General features: G+C 47.8%; 1 protein-coding gene across 1 annotated transcript; it reads right to left on the bottom strand.

Annotated features, from left to right (window-relative positions):
• Positions 1-2,872: 2,872 nt before the first annotated feature.
• Positions 2,873-15,396, bottom strand: LOC143180468 (LHFPL tetraspan subfamily member 6 protein). Its single transcript, XM_076380210.1, has 5 exons — positions 15,211-15,396; positions 10,237-10,355; positions 7,785-7,960; positions 5,932-6,030; positions 2,873-5,271 (listed from the first exon to the last, which is right to left on the bottom strand). The coding sequence occupies exons 1-5, from the start codon at positions 15,298-15,300 to the stop codon at positions 5,138-5,140; spliced, it is 618 nt and encodes a 205-aa protein (XP_076236325.1). The 5' UTR covers positions 15,301-15,396; the 3' UTR covers positions 2,873-5,137.
• Between the last annotated feature and the right edge of the window lie 1,426 nt (positions 15,397-16,822).

Below are 16,822 nucleotides of genomic sequence, written 5' to 3'. Positions count from 1 at the left end.
TTCACTCGACTTTAAGACGAAATCACTGAAGCTAACGATCCCGCTGTCCTGTCAGTCGTTCAATGCCACACCCTGCCTTAAAATTACGCCGCGAAGAAACCATTGCAGCTCCTCCGATCGCCCTCGAACGATCTAATTGGACATCGTTTCGTTTCCAACCTCTATTTCTTCCAACACTTCCCCCCCAACGAGTAAATCCATCCTACGGGACTCCTTTTAATTACTTTGCGAATCGTTAAGGCGCCTTCAGAATCGTATCAGCGATTCCGCCTCGTTGCCTGTCTACACAACTCCGAAAGACATTGAATAGAAGCCGATTTTGAGGCTCTGCTCTGATTCGCGATTCAGTCGTATAATTAATCAATTCCTAAAATCCAAAATCAACTCTCTATTGAAGAATTCGGAATATCTAGAATAAACTGAACTCGAGACTGAAAATAAAGGAAAACTGAAGCCGCAAAAAGAAACTATTCGGAAATGGCGTTTGATTCGCAAGGCGTGTAGATGTGTTCTTGATAGTGCTGGTTTTGATGTGGCATGGCGCGTGACGCGTTACGCGGCGTGGAAAAACGGAGTCAGACGACATCCGGTAGGAATTCCAATGCGAGTGGGTGCTTTCAGACGTCTCGTTGGCATGCTCGCTGGAAATTCTGCCGCGTGACCCGGCAGCAACGCAGCAACTGCTCGATCTCGCAACAGGTCGACACTGTGCCATCGAAATCGACGCAGCGAAAGCTGGATCGCGACCGAGCGAGCACCGATCGTGTCACTGCCGACGCGAATCCGCCAACTTTTTCACGGCACTCGGAGAGGATCGAGTTTTCAACTTTTGTTTCATCCGACTTCCGCCGCAAACCGAGGCAAGAAGCCACGCTACTTTTATTTCCTCTTGCGTTCGGATGTCGCGACACGCGCGAATCCCTTCGCAAACACGTCGAGCGAGGAACATTCGATAGCAAAGCAGATCGGTGACGAGACTCGGCTCGCTATATCCGACAGGAACGAAACTTGCGCTCGTCTCGGCCCCGATTTCCCAGAAAAGAAAACTTTTCCAACGACCAAAGGTTTTTACTACCCGATTCTTCTGACCGTTACCCGGGGAAACGACTGTTGCAAAGCCAAATTAGTCGGCGAGATAAATTTCCTGTCTCTGTCGCGCGGTTGTCGGGCCACGCCACTCGGAGAGAAATGGCTCGGCGAGTTTTCAGCGAGGATGACGGAAGCCGATAAGAGGCAGAGCGAAAGAGCGGAAAGAAAAATAGCGAGCAGGGGAAACGCGACCGCGGACAAGGTAGGATTTGCAAGGGAATTCTGCTTCGGAGACTTTGAACGAACGGGTCTCGTTGGCATGTCGATCGATCGGTGACCGGTCGATGCGTCGCTGCGCTCTCTCGCTCGAGGAAACGCTCGCTCGATGGGAAAATATTTCTAGGAGCCTGGAGAAGAAACGGCTGGAAGAAGCCGGCGAACGAGAGAAACGGAAAGACGTTAAAGACGGGAAGTCGACTGTAATAATTTTCACGGCGAGCGCCATTACGCGTGCGACGCGAGTTCTGGGAGGAGCGTTCTTTCAAAACGAAACGTAATTCTTTTGGGGCAGAGAAAATGGAAAAACTATAGGGGAACCGTCGTTGGACGAGACCGAGGCACCGAAAAACGACTGTGTCAAGTCGAATCAACTCCCGACGAAGGAGACGGTCGCGTCGCGTCGGGCGCTTTGCTCGATTGTTTCACACCGTGACTCTTCTTTTACACCGGTTTCTCAAATCCCTGCCAGTAAATCTCTCTGCCCACGAGCTTCGATTTTCTCGAGAAGGGCTCCTGGACCCCTCGAATCCAAATCTACGTGCGGAAAGCAAGGAGCGACTGAAGCGAAGAGGACGAAAAAGCGGCGCATAAATTCAAACGTTTTGAATTTACGACGAAACAACGCCGGTATTCTCTGGCCGATTATCATTTAAATTGCTTTCCTTTTACGCGTTTCTTAAACTTTCGTGCTGTTCTTGTCGCGCAGCGTCGCTAACGAAATACCAAGTCACGAAACTTTGGCGCAACACGGTGTCGCAGTTTCTGCATCGTTCGTCGTGAAAACAATCTCTCCGATTCTGTAATAAAAAGAAGTTCTTTTGCCCCGGGGCGAGGGTAACGCTTTACAGAGGCAGAGTTACCGCTTACGTCGTTTTCTGCGTTTCCAGCTTTATTTCCTTCGGAGTCCTCCGTATTCTCGGTTACCGCAGGAAAATATTTTTTTCGGAGTTGACGAAATCTGAAATCCCGTTTATCGTCGGGACAAATCCCGTGCCGCAAAACAGCCGTATTAGAGAGAGCTGTGACAAGCAGCAATTAGTCACGCGCAACCTTAACGAGTCAGTTTCACAATTACATTTTTCGTGTCGCGGTGCGCGCGCGTCGGCACAGGCGAGAATTCGCTGGAAAAAGAGGAAAAAGGGTCGGTCTTAGCTAAGCCGTGGCCGGACGAGAATGAAAGAAAAGGGAAAAGCGCGCGGAAAAAGGGGTCTCGTCGGCTTTTAGCGATTTTATGATATTTTCAAAGGCATTGTTTTTCCCGCGACCGAGAAACTATGTAACGCGGCAGATTCTCTATTCGAGATCGCATTACTCGCTCCCCTTTGCTCGCCACTTTGCTTTCTTTCTTCTTTTTTTTTATTCTTTCGCCAGTCGTTCCCATCAATTTTGACCCCGACAGTCGTGAGCCCAAAGAAAGCGGCTTTCGTCGATGGATTTTATTTCAGCCGATGAGCCATCGGTGAAGCTCGTCGACCCGCGGTGAACTGAATGCTTGCGCGCACTCGACGATCGCGGCTGCATCGAAATCGGATCGGGCGAAAACGCACTAGTCAGGAATCGACGGTGCGTGCAACCAGAACAACGAACCAGACTCGTTCAACTGTTCGAGTGACGCAAATTTCGTTCGAACAATACGAATGCCTTCGCGCCGCGCCCTTTCTCGTTTCTCGCTCGAGCATCAATTTCATATCTGTCAACCATGGTATTAATGAAGACTATCTTATTAACGCAGAAAGGATTCGATCTCACGAGTCTAATTCACTTGTTCGTTACTCCCTTTCAAAATGCATCAAAATGCATCAAAATGCATCAAAAAGCATGAGAAAGTGGAAATGATCGATTCGAGATCTTCGATAACCAATCTTAGTCGAAAAGAAACGCGGTTGGAAGCAATTTAAACCTCATGAAATATCGTGTCAATCGTGAAGTAAAAAATTTGACGTTCGACATGCTGCGAAAAACGCAGTTCCTTCGAGCCCAAAACGAAGAGTCGTTTTGATCGATATCTCGGACATACAGCTCGAGGTGTAGTCGTTAAGGTCGGAGAGGGACGAATCGATGGCGAGAGACCACGGTAGGTGTCGGCTGTAGACGTCACTCAGGACGAGAGTCTGTTCTGAGGTATTTCAGAAGCGAAAAGGCGCCAGTCGTTGAAAACATTTGAAGCAGTCTCTCTGCAAAATGCGAAACAAAAACACTAGCTGGGTAGCTCGTAATGTTTCGCCAGAGAATCCTCTTTCCCAACAAGATCGGGAGGAGCAGAGTGTGGTTAACGCTCGTATGCAGAAACACGCTTAACATTAACCACGAGCCGCTGCCGAAAGCAGGAAGAGAGACGCGAGCTAGGAAATGCGGAGAAGCAGGGCGTGAATCGCTGACAGAAAGCGCGTACCATAAAATGGCAGTAAAAGGCTAGGATGGGTAGGCGATGAAGTTGCTCGCTCGCGCAAAGAGTAATGCGGCTGGACCTTGTGCACGAACGGAATTATGGTTAACGCAGAAAATGTGATGAGGCTTGGCCCACGTCTTAGCCCATCTCGTTTGCATGGTTAAGTAAAATGCGGACTGCTACTGTCAGTTGTATTTTCGCGTACCGCATATACGGCCCATGTTCAATGCCTTCCAACGCAGTATTAACTGTTTTCTGTTCAGTTCGCCCATTGTTGCTTAAAATTGTTCCCCGCATTGAAAGGACTGCCCTGTCAAAAGCAGAATTACCGAAATCTATGTAGCTACACAAATATACGTAGTTTGTCGAGTGAGTTCGTTTTACCCGACGGCATGCTGGAAGAGATAGTTGTGCTGGCTAGCAGATTCGTGCTCCAGCTCGATTCTCTCGATGGAAATTAATCGTGTCCCCAGTGCCGCGGAGAAACGCAGAGGAACGTTCGGTGCAGCGCACGTTTCGTCTAATATCTAATTTAACCTAGTCACGACAGAGAACCGTAGCGATTCTGTAAGACGTACAACGATTCCGTGTATTTTAACGTCACCGATGGAAGCTGAACTACCGTCAGTTAGGAAATTGTACTCGATCTAGCTTCGGTGCTGGCGATGCCAGTTTCCTTAACTTTCGTCCTACACACACTGTTCTCGTCCGAAGTCCCGTATTCTCAGAAACTACCACAAGAAAACTTGCACTCTTTCTAGGGCGAAAACGAGCAGCAATCTCAGCTGTTCGATAGGTCGCCGTATGTTGCGTCTACAATCGCATCCTGAACATTTTAGTAAGTTTGTCGCGGTGGAATGACGAAGTACGCGTTCTACGTGCGCTGTTTGAACTAGTTTGAAACAGCGCAAAGTATGGTAGAGCGCGTAGACTAGGGGTCGTTGAGGTTTTACTGCGTCGGATAGAAGCCCGCGTTTCACAAGGGCAAGTTTCTACGACGAAAGGGCCGAGATGCTCGTAGAACGTTTACGAACCGCGACGGAGTTTCAGAGTAAACGCTCCGTTGTTTGAGCTACTCGACCTCTGCCACGGCGATACATCGGCGTTCAACGATGGCAGTGAGGATCGAACGCAAAGACTTTGGCGTTCGGCCTAATCTTACACTATACACGAAAACGTTCATCTCTAACAGTAGGTGGATAGCAGAAGGCGCGACGCGCTGTGCACTCGCACGCAAACACAAGCACGCGCGATCGCTCGCAACACGCGACAGAGAGGCATGCGTCGTATACCCACGTGAACGCAGACCCGCGGTTTCGGCTGCGGTCGCGGGACCGCGACGGCGATGCTCACTGGCTCTCGTCAACAGACCGTCACAAAGGAGAGGGTGGTCGTCTTTGGCGAGGCATAGGCGTGAATCGATTGAGAGTATCTTGATTGTCAAATGCGTAGCGGATCGGAGTGTGGGTTGGACGGCTTGTGTCGCGCGGCGCAGAAGCTCAGGCCGAAGCACAGCATCAACAGTGCCACGGACCCTACCAGCAGGTGACTCGACCACGACACGGAACACTTTCCTGAAACAGAGGCGATAAGTCTGTTAACGCGTCAACGCCCCGCTGACCACCACCGCGGAACTTGTCCCCTCGGAGGCGTGACTACTTGCCGAAGAGTGAAAAGAAACGAGGCTACGGTCTTCTAAGCATCGAAACAATTGAAAAACTTTCTCTGCCCAAGCCGTGGATTATTCTTACCGACTCCCACGAATCGCGAAAAGAATCTAGAATTAGTCGTCCCAAACGCGAGTCGTCCTGCGGGCAAGTTACAACCGTCGTAAGTCTCGAGCAGGTTATGGAGGGTCTCGAAGTGGCAGGTCGATGAGCGCTCGGAATGTTCCGAGTCGTCAGTAGAACTCGCCTCCGAAATACGGAAACTTCCCAGAATGTCGTTACATTTGTAAAAGTAATCCCATCGCATGCCCGCTGGCTTTTTCTATACTTCATCAAGGCGAGAATATCTCATTCGACATCAGCTTTACTCCAGAAACGGCTAAATAACTCGCGAGTATTCGAGACGATTACGACTCTGAAAATGGTACAGTTGCTCATAATCAACGAGTATTCAGCGTTACTGCTAACCTGCCTGATTTCGATATACAAATCAGAAATGTCATCGACCAAAAAAGAGCTAGAGTTGGTGACGCGGGTCGTTCAGTCTACGCTGGGGGCTATACTTACCGAGATTGTACACATTAGCACCCTTTCCACAGGACTCTCGCACCTCCCTGTTGTCCCATCCTATGGGATACATCACCAGGCCACCGCATATCATCACCGCTGTAAGCAGAAAACGACAGGAGCCTTACTAGCCGGTTCAATTTCATTCGCATCTTCCCGTCCTGGAGCGGGTTAGTCCTTTTGCGGATCTCAAGAATGCCAAGCATTCCTCGCCCCTCTGAAATCCGTTAGGGAATCAACCTGGTAATTCGAGCCTCGTTTTGGTTTACGCGAACCCTGGCCAATCGACCCCGGAATCCATGGCTAACCGCGTGATTTTCTGTAATCTCTCTTCCCCTTACTTATTTGCTTCCTCCTCCATTTTCCGTTTCTTCCAGGCCGAAAGCTGCGTGATTGCGACAAAGAATTTTTTCTTTATTTCGCGTTCAATTGCTTTGATTAAAGTGGCAAGCATATTATTCTACTGTGTATTTCGGTCGTTCACTTTTCTTCATAAACGGCCAAAATCTCGACTAACTTTCATGAGCGGGGGGGCTAATCGCCTACTCTAATTTCCAACTTGCGCAAACTCCAGTGGAAACGTGTAGATTAAACTGCAGGATGATATCCGAGTCACGAAGCTAATAAATAAATTAGCCTTGGTAAGCGGTTTTGGGGAGCTTGTTAACAATAACGTAGAGTCAGTTGCGTGCAGTGAAAAACCGGTTTAAAGGAGATAGCTTTAAAGAGATGTTAGAGGAAATGGGTCGTTGGAGAGCTTAAAACAAGGACGATATTCGAGCATTCTCCTCTTTTTCTGTAGATCGTAGATTGTCTGATCGTTCTCCCAAAAAGTTGCGTCTTTCTATTATTTCGCAAACATTTGCATTAACATTTTCGCTCTTCGTCCTGTCTTTCGAACTTTTCCTTTTATCGACTTAACCTGGATCGTTTTTCCGTGGAACTTCACAAACGGTTAAATATTGTCGTAAATTTGAACGATACTGCTACAAAGAGATAATACTGCGCTGGATTAAACCGCGCCAGGGGAATATGGAAACTCGAGAAGATCGCTTAAAATACGATACAGATCGTACGGTGCAGTTTCTCTCAAGATATATTTTCAACTGTTCCATGCGGAACTTACTTTCGGTGTTTCGCGGCATTACAGGTACGCGTTGGTGAAGTCTGGTACAAGACCATGAGCTTTACCATAAATCATCCAAACATCCTACTGCAAATCTACTTTGCAAATCTACTCGTAGAGCTTATCGGAAAATTTGTAACGATCTCTGTTACCTATACGTCGGTTAAATCGTTTTAAAATTTTTAATAACTTCGAACTCCAAACTCAAATTTTAATACTTTAGCATACAATAATCGTAGGTATTACATCTAGGTTTCAGTAAATGTTTGTTTTACTTCTATTGATCCGATTCAATAAATTCGTTGAAATACATACCCCAGAGCAGCTCATATTTGATGCCAGATAACGGTGAATTCACGCATAATTTGAATGCCTGGCACAAATCAAGCTGGAGAACGGTATCGGCAAGATCTGCTTTTAAATATTTCTCTTTGCAGCTCGCTTCGATACGACTAGTAATAAAGTTCATACGAAAGTAGCTGCATGGTCGGTTGCTGTTTATCGTTAATTTCAGCTGCACTTGAGATTAAAACCAACATTCAGGTCGAAACATCGAAGGCAAGCAGGACTAAACTCGCAGTAGCGGAGTTCGAAATTCTTCGTTGTTTTACTTTGACTGAAACGTGTGTCCTTTTGCAAAGAGATACGTAACAACAGCTGAGGTTTTCGTGTCAGATAATGAGGAGGATAATCCGAAGACAAAATTGAATGCGAGATACATACTCACCAGCGAGCAGCTGCAAAAATCCTAGAACTCTAGTGTGCTTTGGTGTCTTCAAGATGTGAGGCAGAAAATTCGAGGCAGCAGCTAGCAGAGTTAGCGCGCCGATCACTGCAATCGCGACACCGATTCCCATTGTTACGGTACTCGCCTGCCACCAGGCGCTCGGAATATCCCAGAAACTGGAACCATACGTTGGGAGATTGTAGAAATTTAAAGGTTTAGAGCAGAGTTATACATTAAATAATTTAACAAGTTTCGTTTCACTTGCCTAAAGTGCATATTGCATTCAGCGCATTGCATTTTGAAGTAAATGGAATAACCTGAACCTCACAATACTATTTTTAATTAACGACCCTTGACTGAAAAGTTCGGGGCAACGAGGAAAGCGGCGTTTCGCTCGATTACAATTTAAAAGTCGATCAACGTGAGTTCATTTTCAGAGCGATCGTTTCGTTTGTTAGTTAGCTTTCAGACTTCGTAACGACGGTGTAGCAGAAAATTTCACTGAACCTCCTGTACCGGAGGTATCCGCTGAACGAAGGAATTTCCTTTCATTCCGATCGAGAGTTTACGACTTAGTCTCCTCGCTAATCTTTCAATTCATAAGCACCGCTTTCCTCTTGCTTGGAGATGCAGCGAAGCATTTTGGGTTTGAGGTATATAGAAGTATATCAGCGAGCTGATGAAAAAATATACCCCATTTATCTTTTGAAAGTGAGTTGAATTATCAGAGAGCTTTATTCCATTCTTCCAAATAAAGATATAGAATTGCACTAGTAGAGAAAAAGTGCCTAGGGTAGTTACATTTATGGGTTTCGCGTAGCACTTATCGAAGCACAAATGTATTCAAGTGTACCATTATTGTCAGCCACGCCTCGCCGGTCACCTAATCACACGGCTTTGTATCGCAACAAAATTATTCAACCCTGGAGTAGATTCTGCGAAAATTCGAAAATCGACAAACATTGATTCATTTAAATTTTGAAATCATGGTTTATTCTCCTCTATGTCCATTTTCGAAAATTAGTATCAGTTTTCCTAAAGTGTTCGCAGTTTTTATCTGCTTCGTTTGGATTAAGGTAACGCAAAAATTCGAAAAACCGGAAAATCTACAGAGGCATTCCCCCTTTTAACGATAGAAGGGCACTGATTTTCAACTTTCATTGAGCAGTTTCATTGTGTGACATCGGCGGGAGGTCGCGTTTAAACACGCAACTAGGATTATTTGCTTTCGAATTTGATTTTCTGGCGTAACCTCGAATCGCCAGGCATTTACTGGATTTTCAAGCCCACTGCTGTGCCGAACTCGATTCACGATTCACCGGCGTTAAAACAAACTGTGATAATTCGATACGCTCAGTCGACAGTGCATTTTGTTTTTGTCTCATAGCCCGTATTCAATTTCACATTCCACGAGTCATCTAAAATCTCTTATAAAATTTCATACAATCGTGCATTGTTTCAAAGTTTCAGGACGATTTACCTGTTCCAAGTGTCATTTGACCTCTCAATTCGCTGAACAAACGATTTCCTTCGCGACTAAAAACAGTCGCTGAACGCTTCAAACAAATTTCCCCGATACCAGCGTAAAATCGTGAAAACAGGGTCGTTACACGTGTGACCATATTTAGCGGAAAATTACATTTTAATTCTCGCGTTTCGCGGTCGAGTGCACGCGATCGAAACGAATCGGGACGAGGGAAGGGTATTTCATCGGTGGTTAAGCGTTTAAGCTACAACAAAAAAAAGGGACTGAAATGTAAAAGCCCCACCAATTTCACGGATTACAGCCACTTATATCGCGTCCCCTCCTGTTAAATAACGAATCGCATTGCTGCGAACAGTGAGTACCTTACGAGCTCGTGGAAAGACTAGAGTCTCCCGCCTCGTAATTCCTGACGAAAGTTTTTACAAGTTCTTAGCTCCGCTCCCGCGGCTACCATTCTCGCGAAATTATTCCAGGCGTGTGACTCAAATTATAGAAGCTATTACGTCTCCACGGACCGAAATTAACTCGCCGATTGTCAGCTACGACTCCGCGAAAGGGACGTAGATATCGAGACACCTTCGAAGCTCCAGAGAAATTGAACTCTTCCGGTAGACTGACTTCGAATCGTCTGCACGCGTTCATTGACAGTTCTCGACGCGACGATGCTAGCTATGTTCCAAAGAAACGTCAGAGTGCTACATTCGCGTCGACGAAGCGTGACGAAGCTCATAGGTTACCATAACGCACCTGTATAATTTCAAAATATTTATACCATACAGATTAAAATTAATGAAAGCGCTGTTAACGTTTATAACAGCGAACATTATTTGCGATCGTGGTAGAAATGTTTGAGAGTTTGAACCTGAGAGTTGATAAATCTACATCAAACTATGAATCGTGTGTAACTGGTATCAGCAGGAGAAGCGGGCGATGCGCCTGAACACATTCGTTCAAAGTGGTACGTACCTGGAGTATCTGGCGCACTCGTAAACTATTTCCGGAGCGGTGTTAGGCGCCCTTATTCGTGGATAGTTGCAACGCCGAAAGGAACTAAAGTACGCGTCTGCTTTCCCCAACAGCCGTCCCTGAAATTCAAAGCACACACGTGCGCACAGAGAGATGCGGATGAAACGCGAGCTGGGGGCCAAGAGTTTTGCTGTTTGAACCGCGCAAAGGGGTTCGCTCTCGCGTCACACGTTCGTCGAGAGCTCGAGGACCAAGCGGAGGTTAAACGTCGCCGTAGTCTGCGTATCGTCGTCTGTTTTCTTGCTTTGGCTACGACTTCAATTTCGATCTCAAGCCGAGACGAGGTCGAATTTTCGACGGCTAATAAACACCGATTGGAAACGGAGCGCGACTGGACAAGTTTCATGAGAACCGATTCGTGGAATGGTTGCCTTTGCGCGTGCATCTTAGAGAGAGCTTTGGCTAAGCTAATGGCGTTCAACTAGAGGGAACAGCGCCGAGGAGATCGTTAGTCTCTGCACGCCGGATTCGCGATGGTTTTGCATTAGAACTCGATTCGCGAACAAAACCTTTGACCTCGTGCCAACTAGTTTCTTCCTTCTCCGAAAGATTAACTTTTGCGGTTCGGTCTCGAGCAACGTTCCGTCGACGCCTTCTGCAGAGTCGAGTCTCGCGAAAGACCGTTCTACTTCGCAGTAGAATAACCAGTTTAAAGTCGGACAAGTTCTCCTATATAAGGTGTTCGATAGCAGGTATCAAAAATGGTACGGAGCGATTCTATATGCCAAAATGAGAGGAAAATCGAGAATGTCGAAATTCAATTTGAAGTGAAATGTGTCTGACTTGACGACCTATTCCACTGATGTCGCTGCGTCTGACCTGGCTAGTGTACGCTGGCGGTAGATATAAGTCCTAACTCAGACACAATTCTCACGCATTTTAAGTGTATTTCCGCCCAATTAATAACCCAGAAACTAAGCCTTAAATATGATTTTGCCACTGTTGTTTTAGATTCATTCACCTATTATCAAACACCCTGTATAGATGAATTTCCCTTTCCTTGGCGCACCAGTGGCGGCTGTTATCCTTCTTTGAATGCCAGCAATGATCGCGTGGAAGGCTCGAAAATCCCGAGAAAGTCTAGGAAAAGAAAAAGCAGAAGACCCTGGCATTCGCGGACTACTTGTTGGGGTGCATGCGTGGTACACCGGTGAAGAAGCGAGCGCAGCAAACCAAATGTAAATTCACTTATGCATTTATTCATCTCGCTACTCGAGTATTTTCAAAGCTATTCAGAGCCTCCTTCTGCGTCTTGTTACTCGAGAAAGATGAACGCTTCAAAGGGACACTCCTGCTCGAACCTTGACGTCAAAATTATTCATCGACCGTTTTGCTACCGTTTCCTCCGTCGATTCGGTGACGATATCCGCAGGACTGACCGGATAGCCTCGATCGGGGAATAATTTAAACTTCCAGTTTCGCTTTGAACGCAACATTCCTTGTAATAAAGCGAGAATCCTTTGCATCTTTGGATGGAGGGAAGATAGATTGCAATTATGTCAGTCGAGTTCTATGATTTTTCCAACCATTTCACCAACAGAAAACTGAGTTCCCAACTGCATCATGTTACTTAAGGTCTTGGTACGGTCGGTGCGACCAAAGAGAGAATGGTCTCGAGCAAGAAATTCGAGTCAAGACTTAGAATTCATATTTTTCATCAAAGTTTCGCAACCTCTCGTCGAGCCTTGAAAGAATCTTTCTAGGCTCCTTTCAAACGTTGCCTCCCTGGCCCAATTTACGAAAGAAACGTCGTTCCTCTGTCTAGTTGGACTAAATGGAACCGGCTTTCCTTCCAGTTGGATATGATCTCAAGGTCTGCGAGATGTCGAGAGTTTAGACGAGGAAAAGTTCGTTTACAACCTAATTCGAGTGCGAGGGAAGAAAGTAAGATTGGCCAGGTAACGCGGGCCATTGTTCTCGAGCGGTAGTTCCAAAGTTGTCATCCCGGCAACCTCTGGCTTGCCTGGCCGACAATCCGGCCGTTCCTGCACCGTTCACCAATTTTCTCCCATCGGCCGTAACGAACCGTGGCTCGCGATCTTCCACCCTTCTCGTAATTTGCATTCCTCGATGTCCAGAAGTTTGCCTCGCTCGTTGACTATCCCCCGCTCTCGTAACGCGGAAGGCGACTCGACTTAATCGTAAGCGACTCTTGGCTCGCTCGATGAGACGCCGAGGAGAAACCTACCCCTTTTCTTCTTCTCCTCCTTCCACATCCAAGAGATAAAGAACTTTAAGACAGCTTTAAAAAATCGTGTCTTCGTTTCGCTCGGTTTTACGAATCGAACGTTCTCTAGGAGTAGGATTCCTCGTTAAACTTCCGTTAATCGTTCGGGCGTCGCACGCCACCCTTTTGCACGTTCTACCATTCACTTGTTGATTTCGTTGACCGTTTCCCCGTCTAAACGGTTCGTTACGTATCACGATCACGCTGCACGAAAACGCGTTTCATCGCGCGAAACGGTATAAACGGTTTTATGCAAAATTTGTAATTTCCCAGCTTCGGAACTCATCAGTATGCTAATGCGCGGCTGGCACGCGTGCGTATCGCTGTGAAGCCGCGTTCCTCTCGCCTTTGGCCTTCGAGCCAACAACCCCCAACAAAGTCCTCGAGTCAAAAATACTCGGGAGTCGGAGGGACGCGTCACGCGCAAGGACAAGGACGATCGTGGCCGGTTGAAATTAATTTTATGCTGGACTACTCTCATTTCATCGCGAGCCCCTGCCTCTCGATCCAAATTTTCAATTTCGCTGCAAACGTTCGTTATCTTGCTGAAAAATTCAAATCGCGAAGAGTTTGTTGCGGAAATGTAATGGATCGATATCGGCCGATGGGGTTTTAATCATTTTTCGCCCGAAGGCTACCGAAATTCCATTAATTCGACGAAACGTATCGGCGGGTGACCCGTAATCGGATAATGCTTAATTACGCAACGGAAATCAACAGATAATGGGAGAGAAGTAAACGGATCGTTTTACACGACGCGACGAAAGGGTTAACAAGGTTTGATAGAAAGTATTGAATTTCACGTTCCCTGCTATGCTCTTTTGGTTCCCAAGACTGAGGACGGAAAGCGGAAAGTTAGTAGCTGTTTAACGGCGAAGTAGTATCGGGCGTTTATTGTATTTGCTTCGTGCAAATAACGTAATAATTTAATTGCTGACGAACTTAACGGGACCGTTATGCACAATCATTTAAATAATCACATTCGTTCGTATTGAAGCTCCGCGTATTTTAATTTATCGGATGTGACTCACAACAGCGACAACTGAATTATAGCGTCCACCTTTTGCCGCGCGAGAATTGCGATAGCGAGGCGAACCGAAACTATCGAAATCTATTAACGTTTTTTTGGATCTTTGTTTCCCGAGCAACGTGCCTGCATCTCTAGGGATATTAATATGGGTTTGCCGTTTCACGATAGAGTTTCCAAGTTCCCTAGGTGATTGTTCGCGAGTCATGGGAACCGGTCGAAATTAGCATTGGCGGATCTTCGCGCCAGTTAATGCTCGCAAGATCCACGCAGCAAGCTCTCGTTGATTCTCCTCGACGGAAGTTTCCTTCTTGAGTATGGAACGATCGGGAAGACCTGCGTATAGAAACTCCGATCGTGACGCTCGCTTTAACTCGCTCGCATCTCGGGCAAGGAAGCCGTCGTACAGTTTTACGAGAACGTAGCGAGGCCGAGCGAAGTCTCGATATCGTCAAAGAACATCGACGTATTTTTAACATTGCCTTTTATCGGGCCATAGCGGAACTCCCTCTCTGAAGATATTTTAAATAGGCGTTCTTACTCCTTTTCAGCTTGGTCTCGCGATGGAGAAAAGAAAAGGAGCAGCCGTACAAAGCAACCACGTTTCTGTATCCTTTGAGTCACTTTTGACGGGAAACCTCGACAGTTCCATTGGCAAAAGAATAGACTTTCAATATGGAATGGATCAACTCCCTTCACGATTAAGCCATGAATACGCGAGGTAGAAGAAATGTTTTCAGGGCAAACGAATTGTTTAATTATACGTTACACGTAAAAGTTAGGTGAACTCGAAGCTCTGTTACGCGTGGATGGAAACGTTTTCAGCCTTCTCTTGCACACAGGTACGCGCCACGCCTAATTCGATAATTCGTGAGCATTCGACCGGAACGTTATAATCGAGATTTCGCTCGTTTCCCGCTGCGCTCGGAAGAACAATTTACAGGCGCCGTTTGTTAATCCTGCCGAACGACCGTGTTCAATTTACAAAACACGCTGGGATCGGTATCCGCTAGGCCGCGCAGTAAAATCGATATTGAAAATTTGATTCTATCATCGGGCCGGAGTGGAATATCGGCACGATCCTCTGGCTTCTCCCTTCATCAGCGTGGATGACGCGTCGCTTAATTAACGACTACATCCGCCGAGATTCTGCTCACGCGCTCCTAAGAGGATTCACGCTTTATCAATTCAATGCAAAAAGATGAAGTTAATGCGCAAACCTCGACCTGCTCGTGATGCCAGGGTACATCGACCGAGCACACTGATTTTTCTTCGCGAGTTCTAACACGAAGTCGACCGAATTGGCTTTTAGTATCGGTTCGAACGGCAATAAATTTCGAGACTCCATCGGATCGTCGCAGACCGAAACGTTGTCTCGTTGCAGGCGTACTGTCGCCTCGCTTGTCGCTTCGAGCAACGCAGTTGCGAGTTATTAGCCCACGCGTGGTCGTTCATCTCGCGTTGGTCCATCGACGAATTGCTTCGCGAGAACGAACGTTTGATCCATAGATGACGTTTCTAGAGGCAAACAGGGCAGCGAATCTCAACAGGGAAAATGAGAAATATAGAGGAGAGGAAGACGTGTTAGATAACAGATCGCTAATAATTGGGTATTCTGACAGCAGGACGGCGAGGTGACGGACGAGAACGCGTCGCTCACCTGAATCCAGTAAGGCAGATAAAATCCAGAACAGGCGAGAATCGAAGCCACGGTGGACAAAGTTGCCCACAGCACGCACAGCACTGTCATCTCATCGGTTTAAAAGCGTCTCTCCTCCCTTCCTCCGCCGTCTCTCGCAGCTCTCTCGGTTTCTCGCTATTCTTCCTCGCTTCTTCTATACTCGCACATGGTTGGGGATGGTTCCACAACTGCCAGCCACCCGCGTCGCCTTAATCAGACTCCGATCTGCGATCGCGTTTCCCGGCAATTCAACCGCTCGTACAATGCACCCGACGCTCAATTTTTGTTCTCCCTTGTTTTCCGCACGAACGAGTAACCCACTAGGGGGTGAGCGTTCAATGCTCAATAGCCACGGAGTTCACTTTGCACTGGGATCACAGCGTGGTCGCAGCGCTACTCCCATGGCCGCGAGCGTTCGCTGGAAGAAGGGAACATCGTCGTCTCCCCTCGGTATTTCGGTGGAGCACACAGGCGCATCGTAGACGCTGCTCTCATAGGGAGAGACGAAAATAAACCGCAAAGAACCGAACAGCGTATCACGGTCAAGGTTCGCGCGCACGACTTCGGCCTGTCAGGCAGCCCCGAGGATCCATCCGTTGGTCCACCGCTTCAAATCCACCAGTCCTTGTCGCGGTTTGGGTTGCGCGTGTCGCTGCCCACTAGAGTACCATGCTGCTTTATCTCGCCGAAACGAGGAACGGGCAGCGGAGCGCGAGACCAGCGTCGGTAATTATAGACGGAGCGAAGGCGCGGCGGAGGCGCGGCGAAACGCGCGGCGAAGCGCGCGTAATCACGTAGCTCGTGCCTCGGCTCCCGAGAAAAGTTCACCGCGCCGTTTCATTCTGTTGAGTAGCGCGCGCGGCCGCCCGCCTCCGAGAAAAAGGAGCAGGAGTGGAGTAAAATGAAAACCGATGGGATCGGAGAAAGAAGGGAAGGGTTGGGGAACGTTTTTTCCGGACACCCGCTCGGATGTTTAATTTTAGACGCGCACCGGTTCGGCTCCCTGGCTTTTTCTCGACGGCTGCGGCGACGGGAAAGAGCGAGTGGTCAAGGAGAAACGAAGAAAGGAGAGAGGCGGAGAGCGAGGCGAGCGAGGCGAGCGAGGCGAGCGAGGTGTGCTCGGCGCCGCTTCGTGACTGCGACTGAACCGCACCGCACTGAACAGTCGCGTCGCGTCGTGGCGCACGGCGCCGTTTTCCACCGTGTCTGTCGCGCGCGCGGTGCGCGCTGCCCAGCACCGCTTCTCGCGCCCGACCTCATCCTCCCACTCATCGGCCATCTGGCGAACATGTGTGCGCGGATCGTGACTCCTTCGTCGACTCGTGCCCGTGGCCTATGCTTGCTTCGCCGGGACATGACTCGTCGTGGACCGTTTCTTTCGAGGACCTACGAGCAGGGAGACGTCGCGAGGCACAGGTTTTTGTACAATTTCGAAGGATTAGATCTGAGGGAAGAATACGCCTGAGGCGACACGAATGTGTTTAACGAGCAGTCTGCCTGAGATACTAAAAACCGAGAACTCACCTCGTACGAATGAGGATTGCCACAAGCCTGCATCGCACGCAGGTCTTAAAAAATGGAATTAACAGAT

This window comes from Calliopsis andreniformis, chromosome 6 (assembly GCF_051401765.1).
Source record: "Calliopsis andreniformis isolate RMS-2024a chromosome 6, iyCalAndr_principal, whole genome shotgun sequence".
Classification (NCBI taxonomy): domain Eukaryota; kingdom Metazoa; phylum Arthropoda; class Insecta; order Hymenoptera; family Andrenidae; genus Calliopsis; species Calliopsis andreniformis.
Note: the sequence above shows the minus strand (reverse complement) of the source record. Positions and strands in the feature narration are given on the sequence as shown.